This window comes from Oncorhynchus mykiss, chromosome 5 (assembly GCF_013265735.2).
Source record: "Oncorhynchus mykiss isolate Arlee chromosome 5, USDA_OmykA_1.1, whole genome shotgun sequence".
NCBI classification, from domain to species: Eukaryota; Metazoa; Chordata; class Actinopteri; order Salmoniformes; family Salmonidae; genus Oncorhynchus; species Oncorhynchus mykiss.
In genome coordinates, this window is record NC_048569.1 from 61,042,808 (window position 1) to 61,057,488 (window position 14,681).

General features: G+C 40.9%; 1 protein-coding gene across 3 annotated transcripts in view; it reads right to left on the reverse strand.

Annotated features, from left to right (window-relative positions):
* The window catches only part of pip5k1ca (phosphatidylinositol-4-phosphate 5-kinase, type I, gamma a), an 80,259-nt gene extending 69,665 nt beyond the window's left edge, over window positions 1-10,594 (reverse strand). For all 3 annotated transcript variants that reach the window (XM_036978010.1, XM_036978011.1, XM_036978009.1), the window contains exon 1: window positions 10,200-10,594. In XM_036978010.1, the coding sequence (XP_036833905.1) occupies window positions 10,200-10,320 (121 nt within the window). In that variant the 5' untranslated portion in view covers window positions 10,321-10,594. The remainder of the gene's footprint in view (window positions 1-10,199) is intronic.
* Window positions 10,595-14,681: the final 4,087 nt, after the last annotated feature.

Consider the following 14,681-nt stretch of genomic DNA (forward strand, 5'->3'; position numbering starts at 1 on the left):
ATGAGCCAAACCTCCACAAACCTCATTTCCATAGCCCTTAACAGAGAAGCCACATGCAGAAATTGGGGTTTCAAGCACTGTCGGGTAAAGGGATTTGGAATCAGTCCACAGTGTTGACAGCTGAGAAAAATAAAAAGAGGAAAAAACCTAGACTGTGTATTTAAATTCAGCTTGTGTGAAAGATTTCGAAAGCGTTCCGCAGGGATGCTGGCCCATGCTGACTCCAATGCTTCCAACAGTTGTGTCAAGTTGGCTGGATGTCCTTTGGGTGGTGGATCATTCTTGATACAAACTGTTAAGTGTGAAAAACCCAGCAGTGATGCAGTTCTTGACACAAGCCGGTGCACCTACCATACCCGTTGTTTCAAAGGCACACAAATCTTTTGTCTTGCCCATTCACCATGTGCCATGAACCCCACATTGGAGGTGTCATAATACCCATAAAATCAAGCGGTCACACGGCAAAATGGTTCCATTCGTGTTAACACCATTCTTTTTTTTTAGATACACGTAAAATAAGGGCTGTGTCACGCCCTGACCATAGAGAGCTGTTTATTCTCCATGTTGGTTAGGTCAGTGTGTGATTACAGGTGGGTTATCTAGGTGAATTGTATATCTATGTTAGCCTGGTATGGTTCCCAATCAGAGGCAGCTGTTTATCGTTGTCTCTGATTGGGGATCATATTTAGGTAGCCATTTCCCCATTGTGCTTTGTTGGATCTTGTCTATGTATAGTTGCCTGTGAGCATTATTATAGCGTCACGTTTCGGTTGTTCTTTGAACTTTTCTATTCCAAAATAAAGGATGGAAACATACCACACTGCATCTTGGTCTACTCCTTATGACGAACGTGACAGGCTGTGTTTCGTGTAGGCTTACCCTGGCATGACGTTTTGATAACCATGTAAATCTATCTTTTGGACAAGGTGACTTTTAATCAATATATTTGGCTCTATCAACTCTCAGATTTGAAAATGCTAATTAGCATTGCAAAACTACAAATCCCTGCAGGCTCCTGCACGTCATTTCTAGCGGACACCTTTGCTAACAGGTATTGTGTCAATTTAAAACGTGCACAAGACAGTTCATAGAATTGTAAATTTAAAGAAATGTTGCTTATTTATGAATTACAACATTTCGCTAACATTAGATAGTTAATCCAGAGATTCTTTCCTTTGACTCAATTCGTCAGTTTCGTCCAGATAATTGTGGCATTTTTTGTTCTTTATGATAGCCACATCAGCAGATATTTTGCATTTTATTTTCGGGGGGTAAATACTGATAAAAGTCACCTTGTCCTAGCGATTTACACAGTTACCAAAGCGTCACACCAGGGTAAGCCTACATGAAAAACAGCCATTATCTTAAGTGTTTCTAAAAATCCTCTATGGGAAAATGAATGGTGGAAAAACGATTGGAACCGTTTCCTTGTTTGACCTCTAGGTTTTATGGGTATTATGACGCATACTGTGGTACTCTATAACTCAAAGTATGGGATCATGGCCTCGGTTGATAGAGAAACTAGACTATGAGGATCTTTGCAGTCACTGTCTGTTTTGCTCAGAATTTCCATAGGTAGTAATGTATTTGTTGTTCAGTCCAGGGCCTTAGCGAAAAAAAAAACGTTATGAAGTGAATACAACCATGACATTTTTATATAAAACATTGATATGATAATTATTTATTTCTCCACGCATTTCAAAATTAACCAAGAAGTGGAATTCAAAATGGACTCCAATGGAGATGGTAATGAAGCCATAGTTATTTAAAACAGCTTATTAAGTGACATTTTCAAAAAACAAACATGAAATCAAGTAATAATACACCAAATGTATTCCTTAAATTCTGATTAGTGAAGAAAATAAGATTGCACGACAATCGAGCATCCTGGCATTGACACTCCAGAGAACAGAAAGCTCACTTTTGCAGCCTCACATCATGGATTCTCTGCAAGCTTTGTCAGCCTCTTAAGAGTGTCCACAAAAGTGTCTAGGAATCAACTGTTTTAGACCATCCAAATCTTACTGGTGAAGGTGACGATTGGATGGCTTTCAGACTTGTTGACCAAATGCTTGTTTGGTCCACTGCTCGGTTTGAATTTTACAGCTTCGAGAAGTGATCCTTCCTCAGATTATTGACACAATGGTTGTCTTGTCATAGAGAAGGTGTATCTTTCAAGCAATGTGAAAGTGGACAAATCCAAATCAAGGGGATGAAATGGTTCAGCTGCCATGAACTTCAATAAACTCTTTCCGTTACTGGCCAAACGCTCTAACCACTAGGCTACCTGCCACCCCTTTGCATATGATCACATGGAATAATAAAGGTCTTACATTCATAAACAGAATTAAGGTCTTAAAAATCTATAAAGAAACATTCACTGATCATGCTGAGTTTGTTACTTCCTTGAGTAAGTATGGGTACCGCCCCAGTGACAATCTCTTTATCTGTGTAGTCTGCCCTGTGTGTGAAAGTGAACTGCAAATGTCAAGCCTGAGGTGATTTACAATCTGACAAGAAATGTCTATGAAAGTGCAAACCCTGTGCCACTGGTAGGGTATAATTCAATTAAACTTTTTTTTTAACCATTTGACCTAACTAAAATTAAGAAGTTTAACCCTTCATAGGAAGGACATCATGACATACAGTGCATTTCGGACAGTATTCAGACCTTCACTTTTTCCACATTTTGTTACGTTACAGCCTTATTCTAAAATGGATTCAATAAAAAAATGTCACTCAATCTACACACAATACCTCATGACAAAGCAAAAACAGGTTTTTAGGAATTTTTGATAAGTTAATAAGGTTTTTATATTTTATAAATTAAGTATTCACACCCTTTGCTATGAGACTTGAAAATTGAGCTGAGGTGCATCCTGTTTCAATTAATCATCCTTGATGTTTCGTCAACTTGATTCACCTGTGGTAAATTCAATTGATTGGACATGATTTGGAAAGGCATTCAAATCAAATCAAATTTTATTTGTCACATACACATGGTTAGCAGATGTTAATGCGAGTGTAGCGAAATGCTTGTGCTTCTAGTTCCGACAATGCAGTAATAACCAACAAGTAATCTAGCTAACAATTCCAAAACTACTACCTTATAGACACAAGTGTAAGGGGATAAAGAATATGTACATAAAGATATATGAATGAGTGATGGTACAGGGCGGCATAGGCAAGATACAGTAGATGGTATTGAGTGCAGTATATACATATGAGATGAGTATGTAAACAAAGTGGCATAGTTAAAGTGGCTAGTGATACATGTATTACATAAAGATGCAGTAGATGATAGAGTACAGTATATACATATACATATGAGATGAATAATGTAGGGTATGTAACATTATATTAGGTAGCATTGTTTAAAGTGGCTAGTGATATATTTTACATCATTTCCCATCAATTCCCATTATTAAAGTGGCTGGAGTTGAGTCAGTGTGTTGGCAGCAGCCACTCAATGTTAGTGATGACTGTTTAACAGTCTGGTGGCCTTGAGATAGAAGCTGTTTTTCAGTCTCTCTGTCCCAGCTTTGATGCACCTGTACTGGCCTTCTGGATGATAGCAGGGTGAACAGGCAGTGGCTCGGGTGGTTGTTGTCCTTGATGATCTTTTTGGCCTTCCTGTGACGGGTGGTGTAGGTGTCCTGGAGGGCAGGTAGTTTGCCCCCGGTGATGCGTTGTGCAGACCTCACTACCCTCTGGAGAGCCTTACAGTTGTGGGCGGCGCAGTTGCCGTACCAGGCGGTGATACAGCCCGACAGGATGCTCTCGATTGTGCATCTGTAAAAGTTTGTGAGTGTTTTTGGTGACAAGCCAAATTTCTACAGCCTCCTGATGTTGAAGAGGTACTCTTGTGCCTTCTTCACCATGCTGTCTGTGTGGGTGGACCAATTCAGTTTGTCCGTGATGTGTACACCGAGGAACTTAAAACTTTCCACCTTCTCCACTACTGTCCCGTGCATGTGGATATGGGGGTGCTCCCTCTGCTGTTTCCTGAAGTCCACGATCATCTCTTTAGTTTTGTTGACGTTGAGTGTGAGGTTATATTCCTGACACCACACTCCGAGGGCTCTCACCTCCTCCCGGTAGGCTATCTCATCGTTGTTGGTAATCAAGTCTACCAATGTAGTGTTGTCTGCAAACTTGATTGAGTTGGAGGCGTGCATGGCCACGCAGTCATGGGTGAACAGGGACTACAGGAGAGGGCTGAGAACACCCTTGTGGGGCCCCAGTGTTGAGGATCAGCGGGCTGGAGATGTTGTTTCCTACCCTCACCACCTGCGGGCAGCCCGTCAGAAAGTCCAGGACCCAGTTGCACAGGGCGGAGTCTAGACCCAGTGTCTCGATACTAGCCATCCCGGATCCGGGATCGTAAATACAGCCTCAAGCCCATTACCATAACGCAACGTTAACTATTCATGAAAATTGCAAATGAAATGAAATAAATATGCTAGCTCTCAAGCTTAGCCTTTTGTTAACAACACTGTCATCTCAGATTTTCAAAATATGCTTTTCAACCATAGCAAAACAAGCATTTGTGTAAGAGTATTGATAGCTAGCGTAGCATTTAGCGTAGCATTCAGCAGGCAACATTTTCACAAAAACAAGAAAAGCATTCAAATAAAATCCTTTACCTTTGAATAACTTTGGATGTTTTCAATGAGGAGACTCTCAGTTAGATAGCAAATGTTCAGTTTTTCCAAAAATATTCTTTGTGTAGGAGAAATCGCTCCGTTTTGTTCATCGCGTTTGGCTACCAAAAAAAATGAAAATTCAGTCATCAAAACGCCGAACTTTTTTCCAAATTAACTCCATAATATCGACTGAAACATGGCAAACGTTGTTTAGAATCAATCCTCAAGGTGTTTTTCACATATCTCTTCGATGATATATCGTTCGTGGAAGTCTGGTTTCTCCTCTGAATCACATGGAAGAATACTTGCAGCTGGAGATTACGCACCAATTTCGACGCAGGACACCAGGCAAATGTGGTCTCTTATGGTCAATCTTCCAATTATATGCCTACAAATACGTCACAATGCTGCAAACACCTTGGGGAAACAACAGAAAGTGTAGGCTCATTCCTTGCGCATTCACAGCCATATAAGGAGACAATGGAAAACAGCGCCTCAAAAATTTTGCTCACTTCCTGTTTGAAGTTTCATCTTGGTTTCGCCTGTAGCATCAGTTCTGTGGCACTCACAGATAATATCTTTGCAGTTTTGGAAACGTCAGACTGTTTTCTTTCCAAAGCTGTCAATTATATGCATAGTCGAGCATCTTTTCGTGACAAAATATCTTGTTTAAAACGGGAACGTTTTTTCTTCCAAAAATGAAATACTGCCCCTAGAGTTTCAAGAGGTTAATGACGAGTTTGGAGGGTACTATGGTGTTAAATGCTAAGCTGTAATTGATGAACAGCATTCTTACATAGGTATTCCTCTTGTCCAGATGGTTTAGGGCAGTGTGCAGTGTGGTAGCTTTCATGGGAACAGGAACAATGGTGGCCCTCTTGAAGCATGTGGGAACAGCAGACTGGGATAGGGATTGATTGAATATGTCCGTAAACACACCAGCCAGCTGGTCTGCGCATGCTCTGAGGACGCGGCTAGGGATGCCGTCTGGGCCGGCAGCCTTGTGAGGGTTAACGTGTAAATGTTTTACTCACGTTGGCTGCGGTGATGGAGAGCCTGCAGGTTTTGGTAGCGGGCCTTGTCAGTGGCACTGTATCGTCCTCAAAGTGAGCAAATAAGTTGTTTAGTTTGTCTGGGAGCAAGACATCGGTGTCCGCGACGGGGCTGGTTTTCTTTTTGTAGTCTGTGATTGACTGTAGACCCTGTCACATATGTCTTGTGTCTGAGCCGTTGAGTTGCGACTCTACTTTATCTCTATACTGACGCTTAGCTTGTTTGATTGCCTTGTGGAGGGAATAGCTACACTGTTTGTATTCAGTCATGTTTCCGGTCGCCTTGCCATGATTAAAAGCAATGGTTCGCGCTTTCAGTTTTTCGCGAAGGCTGCCATCAATCCACGGTTTCTGGTTGGGGAAGGATTTAATGGTCACCGTGGGTACCACATCACCGATGCACTTGCTAATAAACTCGCTCACCGAATCAGCGTATACATCAATGCTATTGTGCTATCCAGAACATATCCCAGTCCACGTGATCGAAGCAATCTTGACATGTGGAATCAGATTGGTCAGACCAGCGTTGAACAGACCTGAGCACGGACGTTTCCTGTTTTAGTTTATGTCTATATGCTGGGAGCAACAAAATGGAGTCATGGTCAGATTTGCCGAAAGGAGGGCGAGGGAGGGCTTTGTATGCGTTGCGGAAAATAGAGTAGCAATGATCCAGGGTGTTGCCAGCCCGGGTCGCGCATTCGATATGCTGATAAAATTTAGGAAGCCTTGTTTTCAGATTAACCTTGTTAAAATCCCCAGCTACAATAAATGCAGCCTCAGGAAATGTGGTTTCCAGTTTATATAGAGTTCAATTAAGTTATTTCAGGGCCGTCGAGGTGTCTGCTTGGGGGGGGGGGGGGGGATTTACACGGCAGTGATTATAATCTAAGAGAATTCTCTTGTTCGGCATTTGATCGTAAGGAATTCTAGGTCAGGTGAACAAAAGGACTGGAGTTCCTGTATGTTGTTATGATCGTACCACGACTCGTTAATCATAAGGCATACACCCCGCCCTTCTTCATACCAGAGAGATGTTTGTTTCTGTCGGCTTTCCATGAAACAAGGAATGTTACAATCTTTGATGTCTCTCTGGAAGGCAACTCTTGCTTGATTTTCGTCTACCTTGTTGTCAGGAGACTGGACATTGGCGCGTAGTATACTCGGGAGCGGTGGGCGGTGTGCCCGCCTATGGAGCCTGACCAGAACACCGCTCCGTCTGCCTCTTCTGCGGCACCGTTGTTTTGGGTCGCCTACTGGGATCCGATCCATTGTCCTGGGTGGTGGTCCAAACAGAGGATCCGCTTCGGGAAAGTCGTATTCCTGGTCGTAATGTTGGTAAGTTGACATTGCTCTTATTTCCAATTGTTCCTCCAGGCTGTATGTAATAAGACTTAAGATTTCCTGGGGTAACGGTGTAAGAAATAATATGTAAAAAACTAAATACTGCATAGTTTCCTAAGAACGCGAAGCGAGGCGTCCATCTCTGTCGGTGCCAAACACCTTTACCAGAATGATAACTAAATTAACTCAATTAGTAGCAAATTTCCATTAAATCAGCAAGCTAAATATTGTAAAGGCAGGCAATCCAGCTCATAAAGTTATAGGTAGGAGCTACCAAATGTAATTTTTGTTGAGTTTGGACATTTTACTAATTAATGTGAACGAGAGGCATTATGCAAATGAGCAAAGTTTGGACGCATGCTTGTCTGAAGTAAGAACAGTACTGGCTCTGGAGCAGCATGTGTAGGCCTACATGCTGTGTCTGTGTGGAGTCTGGAGTCGCTAGGGCAATGGGCCTGCCTGCTATGTTCAGGGAAGCTGGGGAAGGAGCAGATGGGTCGAAAACGGAGAGGAGAAAAAACACAAGAAAATCAAGATAGTGGCAGCTGTACAAACAACTCACCCAAAAGGGCTATGACTTCTCAAACACGACTCAAAGCTAACACAATATGATGCCCCGTCACCTTACTAATTAAGCCACTTACATAGCAAGTTAAACTTAGGGGTCGTGTTAACAATTCTGCGTTTTTCATGCAGGAAAATAGATAACATAAAATATCTTGATGCATTTTGTAAATGTAGATCTAAAATGCTTTTCTCAGCATTAGACAGCTGAATTTTGTGCTTCAGTTGCACTTCTCCACTCAGATGAGAATTCACAAAAGGGCATTTTTTCAGGAGACAGTACTCTGACTGATGTGTAGTTACTTTTCTCTGTGTAGCCAGCCTACTGTTCTCTTGTAAAAATGTAAGATTAACTTTAAGCAAAACATTAGGAAATGTAGCTGGCATTCTTTATGTGATAAAGATTAGAAATATGATGGCCATGCATTTTTGCAAAAATTCCATGCTTTTTCATTGTAAGCTAATTTAATTGTGTGGCTGCCAACCAAATTGCGTTTCACTTCTGTTGTCATCTGATGAAAATGAAGCTATTTTCTGCAGAATTTGTTGCACTAATGTATTTTCTGTGAAGGAAAACTATAGTTGCACATCCCTGATCACTCTATTGAAGCAAAAAAAAAACACGACTTTCAATATAAAACACAACCACTGTCAATACACAGACTCACCTGCTCCAGCTTTCTCCTGCTGTGCTATTTACAAACAAACACATGACTGTCTCAACTGTTCTGGGGAACAATAGTAAGGTTCATAATGTAAAATAATGTGACAGTTGAAATGAAGAACGCATTCTGCATTATCTCCTAACGTATTGCACAGGTTGACTGCAGGTATTTACTCAAAAAGTATCTACAACTTCAAAAAAATAGTTAACGGTATTGAAAAACCATCCCGTGGCTATTTCCAAATACCCAGTATATATGTTATATCGCCCAAGCCCAGGGGACTGTCATTACAATTGCTTCACCGGAACCTGTTAAAAAAAATGTAGTGTAGCTAGCCAATGAATGGCGCAGAATTCACTATCAACATATCACTATCAACATGCTGTCAAAGCTATAACCAACCACTTTTGGAGCTAACTAGTGCTCACAAATGATATACTGATGTCGACAGCAGATGGGAGTTATACATGGCTAACTTAGCCATGTCGGGAAAACAAGTTATATTAAGTGGCTAGCTAACTAGCGTTAGCAACATTTTGGTCAATGAGACAGAGCTAGCTAACCAACTGAACTAGCAAACAATATAACAAAAGTATAATTTCAGATTTTAAAAAAATACTCTGCATTTCAAGAATCACAGTTGCAAGTATCCCTGGGGGACTTTAAAATGCGTTCTTGTATTTCAATAGTTAGCTTGTTCTGAGGTAAATTCTCCCTGACTATCTAGCTTTTATTTTGGTGATTGTTAGTTCTCAAAGATTATATTATTTAAAATTACATAGCTCTATTATCTTTCCTACATACATTATATTTGGTTTTAGTTGTTTAAGTTTATACTGAAAGTGTTTTCCATTCTGATTTTTTTTAACACTGAACTTCAATGACAGAAAAACCCTGCAAGCTTAATAACATGGTGTTTTTAACCTTTTAAAGACATTTGTTGAGGTGTTTCATGTAATAGTTCAACAAAATTCTAGTGGCTTACAGGTTGATTTATGGTGTTTCCATGCCATTTCTGCCACTGTAGGCTGGTTGCTTATGAAATATAATGCCTGGCATATTGTTGAAGACTGGTCCACTACTCAAATAGATGTTTTATTATATATGGCAACAATAATTCAATATCACCTTGCCAAAGTCCGTATTGGCAGCCAAATTGGATTATGTAAATAAATATTAGGGCTGCCATGCCCTCATTTTTGGGCACCCCTTCTAATATCAAGTAATACATTGCAAAGAGCATCTGTATTTCACTTTTTGAGCTGCCCCGGACTATCAGACCTGATTAGTTATATGACAAAACATACAAATCAAATGTCTCATGATTCAGTAGCTCTCTACATCTTGTGCGAATGATTCAGGTGGAGCAGTTAGAAAAGCAGGATCAGGCAGACAATTATTTCATCCTGTACTAGATAAGACAAATAGGAGGGAAAGGGCAAATAAAATAGAATTTTGAAGATTAATTTCCAAGATAGTAGCTAGCTAAATAATGACGCTCCTATTTTACACACTACAGGGGAGCAGCACTGGCATGCTTCTTCATCAAGCCTATGGAGGCTTGCTTCCTCTAACCGTCCACGCTAACCACGACCCGGAGCCCCCCGGTTTGGCAGCAATACAAGCGGTGAAATGTCCAAGCTAAAACCATTGAAAAATTACTTATTTCCCCCCTGTATGCAGTTAAACTAACGTGCTATTTAATGGGTTAGTTTGTTGCTAACTGTAATCTCAATGACAGCCGGCCTAATCTGATAGCTAGCTGAGTCAGTGTGGCTAACAGTTAGCTTTCGTTCCATGCATGGTTTATTGGCTAGCTATGTTAACGTTACCTGGCTAAAAGTAGATGAAACGCCGCCACGGCTGTAACTGCATCAATATAACTAATACAATGCCGGTTATAGATATTATCAATACAAATAAATGCTTACCCATGTCACTGTCCCTTCCGTAGCTAATTCCAATGACAGTGTCCGCATCCTCTGATGCTGTAGCCCCGGATAACGGTCTCGCCTCTGACAGCCCAACTGCTCCCTCGGCTGCTGCTTCCATTCAGACTCCCGGAGAAAGGGCGAGCCCTCCAAATGAAAGACCAACAGCGATGGCGCGACTCGGCGAAACCAAACGGTTGCTATTCGACGTCCTACAGCTAAACCATACGATGATATGAAAAAATAAATTTCGGGTGATATCCGTTATGGCCTAGGGCCAGGCATCTGTGCGGTGGTTATCAGCGCGTCGGCGGCACAAATCCTCTCAGTTCGACTGCACTTGCTGCTGTAGACACGGGTTTACCCTTTTCCGTCTGCCTCAGACTGATTTTTGAGGAACTGCTGCTTTCCATTGGCTTGGGTTGTCACTAGTTACCATAGCCGCAAAGTCAAAATTAGCTATAAAATGGATGAAAAGGGGGGATTTGGTCTTAATTTAAGGTTACGGTTATCGACATAAGGTTAATAAGTGTGATAAGGATTACAGTTGAAGTCGGAAGTTTACATGCACCTTAGCCAAATACATTTAAACTCAGTTTTTCACAATTCCTGACGTTTAAGCAAAGTAAAAATTCCGTTTTAGGTAAATTAAGATCACCACTTTATTTTAAGAATGTGAAATGTCATAATAATAGTAGAGAAAATGATTTATTTCAGCTTTTATTTATTTAATCACATTCCCAGTGGGTCAGAAGTATACATATACTCAATTAGTGTTTGGTAGCATTGCCTTTAAATTGTTGAACTTGGGTCAAACGTTTTGGGTAGCCGTCCACAAGCTTCCCACAATAAGTTGGGTGAACTTTGGCCCATTCCTCCTGACAGAGCTGGTGTAACTGAGTCAGGTTTGTAGGCCTCCTTGCTCGCAGACGCTTTTCAGTTCTGCCCACACATTTTCTATAGGATTGAGGTCAGGTCTTTGTGATAGTCACTCCAATACCTTGACTTCGTTGTCCTTAAGCCATTTTGCCACAACTTTGAAAGTATGCTTGGGGTCATTGTCCATTTGGAAGACCCATTTATGACAAAGCTTTAACTTCCTGACTGATTTCTTGAGATGTTGCTTCAACATATCCACGTAATTTTCCTTCCTCACGATGCCATCTATTTTGTGAAATGCACCAGTCCCTCCTGCAGCAAACATTACGATGGTCATTATGGCCAAACAGTCCTATTTTTGTTTCATCAGACCAGAGGACATTTCTCCAAAAAGTACGATCTTTGTCCCAATGTGCAGGTGCAAACCGTAATCTGGCTTTTTTATGGCGGTTTTGGAGCAGTGGCTTCTTTCTTGCTGAGCGGCCTTTCAGGTTATGCCAATATAGGACTCATTTTACTGTGGATATAGATACTTTTGGCCCTGTTTCCTCCAGCATCTTCACAAGGTCCTTGGCTGTTGTTCTGGGATTTATTTGCACTTTTTGCACCAAAGTACGTTCATCTCTAGGAGACAGAGCCTGTCTCATTCCTGAGCGGTATGACGGCTTCGTGGTCCCATGGTGTTTATACTTGCGTACTATTGTTTGTACAGACGAACATGGTACCTCAGGTGTTTGGAAATTGCTCCCAAGGATGAACCAGCCTTGTGGAGGTCTACAATTGTTTTTCTGAGGTCTTGGCTGATTTATTTTGATTTTCCCATGGTGTCAAGCAAAGAGGCACTGAGTTTGAAGGTAGGCATTGAAATACATCCACAGGTACACCTCCAATTGGCTCAAAGGATGTAAATTAGCCATTCAGAAGTTTCTAAAGCCATGACATTTTCTGGAATTTTCCAAGCTGTTTAAAGGCACAGTCAGCTTAGTGTATGTAAACTTCTGACCCACTGGAATTGTGATGCAGTGAATTATAAGTGAAATAATCTGTCTGTAAACAATTGTTGGAAAAATGACTTGTGTCATGCACAAAGTAGATGTCCTAACTGACTTGCCAAAACTATAGTTTGTTAACAAGAAATTTGTGGGGTGGTTGAAAAACAAGTTTTAATGACTCCAACCTAAGTGTATGTAAACTTCCGACTTCAACTGTAGGTTTAAAATGACTTAGCTGGACACTAAATGTAAATGCCTACAAAACAAACTACTTTGATTGATTGATTCTTTTAAATGAAGAAAAACAGGTCAACAAGTTTTATCCACAAAAAGGGTGGGTGCATTGAGGGTAGCTGACCCCTGTCCATGACCTTTCAAAATGAATGATGACCGAACGTAAATCTATCTTACACAAATATGGAATACTCTCAGACTAACATATTGATTGAACCCCATAAACAAAAGCCAGGGATGGCCTTGGATAGATCAGATATCCTTGGCATTGTGACAAGGTGCTGCTCCTCTTTCATCATTGAACAAGTTCATGTTGCAGAATGACTGACAAACACCTGCAGGTAGGATGGTAAAAAGGAAAATGGTTTTGGGGGATTTTGTAGACTGGCTGGGCATTAAAGGGATAAAGAGACCCTGACCTTTGTTATTTTGTCATATAACAGGTTGACCCTAGTACAACATTGACCCCTAGTGGTCTGAGTATTCACTTTGCTCTCAGGCCCTTCTTATGACCAATTCTGTTTTCTGTGAACAGGTCTTGTAAATGAATGTATTCTTTCTAGTTTATCTGCATACACCCAGTATTGTTCCCCCTGTTGATGATGCTTATTATGCATTATGGTTGAACCAAAGATTACATGTAACAAAAACATTTAATGAAAATGTCTAAATATATAGGTGAAATTAAATGAAACAATGTATGTTGATGCTAATGCTAACAATGGCATAATATATTCAATTTGCTGTGGGCCAGTGGCTCCCAAACATTTTATAGTCCCGTACCCCTTCAAACATTCAACCTCCCGCTGCGTATCCCCTCTAGCACCAGGGTCAGTGCGCTCTCAAATATTGTTTTTTGCCATCATTGTAAGCCTGCCACACACACACTATACAATAAATGTATTAAACATAAGAATGAGTGTGAGTTTTTGTCACAACCTGGCTTGTTGGAAGTGACAAAGAGATCCTATAGGACCAGGGTACATCATTTTGCTCTTTAATTAGCCATCTTACATATAAAACTTTATTTGTTAATTGAAAATTGAGAATAACTCACCACATGTTAGTGAGAAGGGTGTGCTTGAAAGGATGCACATAACTCTGCAATGTTGGGTTGTATTGGAGAGAGTCTCAGTCTTAAATCATTTTCCACATACAGTCTGTGCCTATATTTAGTTTTCATGCTAGTGTGGGCCTGAGAATCCACTTTCACATAGGTATGTGGTTGCAAAGGGCATCAGTGTCTTAACAGGATACTCTGAGCGCAGCCCAATCCAGAAATATGGCAGTAGCTACTGATTAAATTACATTTTCACAGAACCTCTTGTTGCAATTTTGACGAGGCTCTCTTGTTTAGTTATCGGTAAGTGGACTGGAGGCAGGGCATGAAAGGGATAACGATTCCAGTTGTTTGTGTCATCCATCTCTGGAAAGTACCTGTGTAATTGCGCACCCAACTCACTCAGGTGCTAAGCTATATCACATTTGACATTGTCCATAAGCTTGAGTTAATTTGCACACACAAAATCATACAATGATGGAAAAACCTGTGTTGTCCTTGTTAATACAGATAGAGAAGAGCTCCAACTTCTTAATCATAGACTCAATTTTGTCCCGAACAGTGAATATAGTTGCGGAGAGTCCCCGTAATGCTAGATTCAGATAATTCAGGCGAGGAAAAACATCACCCAGATAAGCCAGTCGTGTGAGAAACTCACCATAAATTATGGTCAGTAGAGAAAACTCTAAGCTTGTCTTTCAATTCCAAAAAAGTGTCAATACTTTGCCCCTTGATAACCAGCGCACTTCTGTATGTTGTAAAAGCGTTACATGGTCGCTACCCATATCATTACATAATGCAGAAAATACACAAGAGTTCAGGGGCCTTGCTTTAACAAAGTTAACCATTTTCACTGTAGTGTCCAAAACGTCTTTCAAGCTGTCAGGCATTCCCTTGGCAGCAAGAGCCTCTTGGTGGATGCTGCAGTTTACCCAAGTGGCCTCGGGAGCAACTGCTTGCACGTGTGTTACCACTCCACTATGTCTCCCTGTCATGGCTTTTGCGCCACCAGTACAGATACCAACATATCTTGACCACCAAAGTCAATTTGATGTCACAAAGCTGTCCAGTACTTTAAAAATATCCTCTCCTGTTGTCCTGGTTTTCAGTGGTTTGCAGAAGAGAATGTCTTCCTTAATTGAACCCCGGAAAAACGTGATGGACATTTACCAGGAGCTGTGCCATGCTCGCCATGTCTGTTGACTCATCCATCTGTAATGCATATAATTCACTGGCTTGCACGAAAGCAGTAATTGTTTCAAAATATCTCCTGTCATGTCACTGAAACATCGTGAAACAGTGTTTGAAGAATTAATT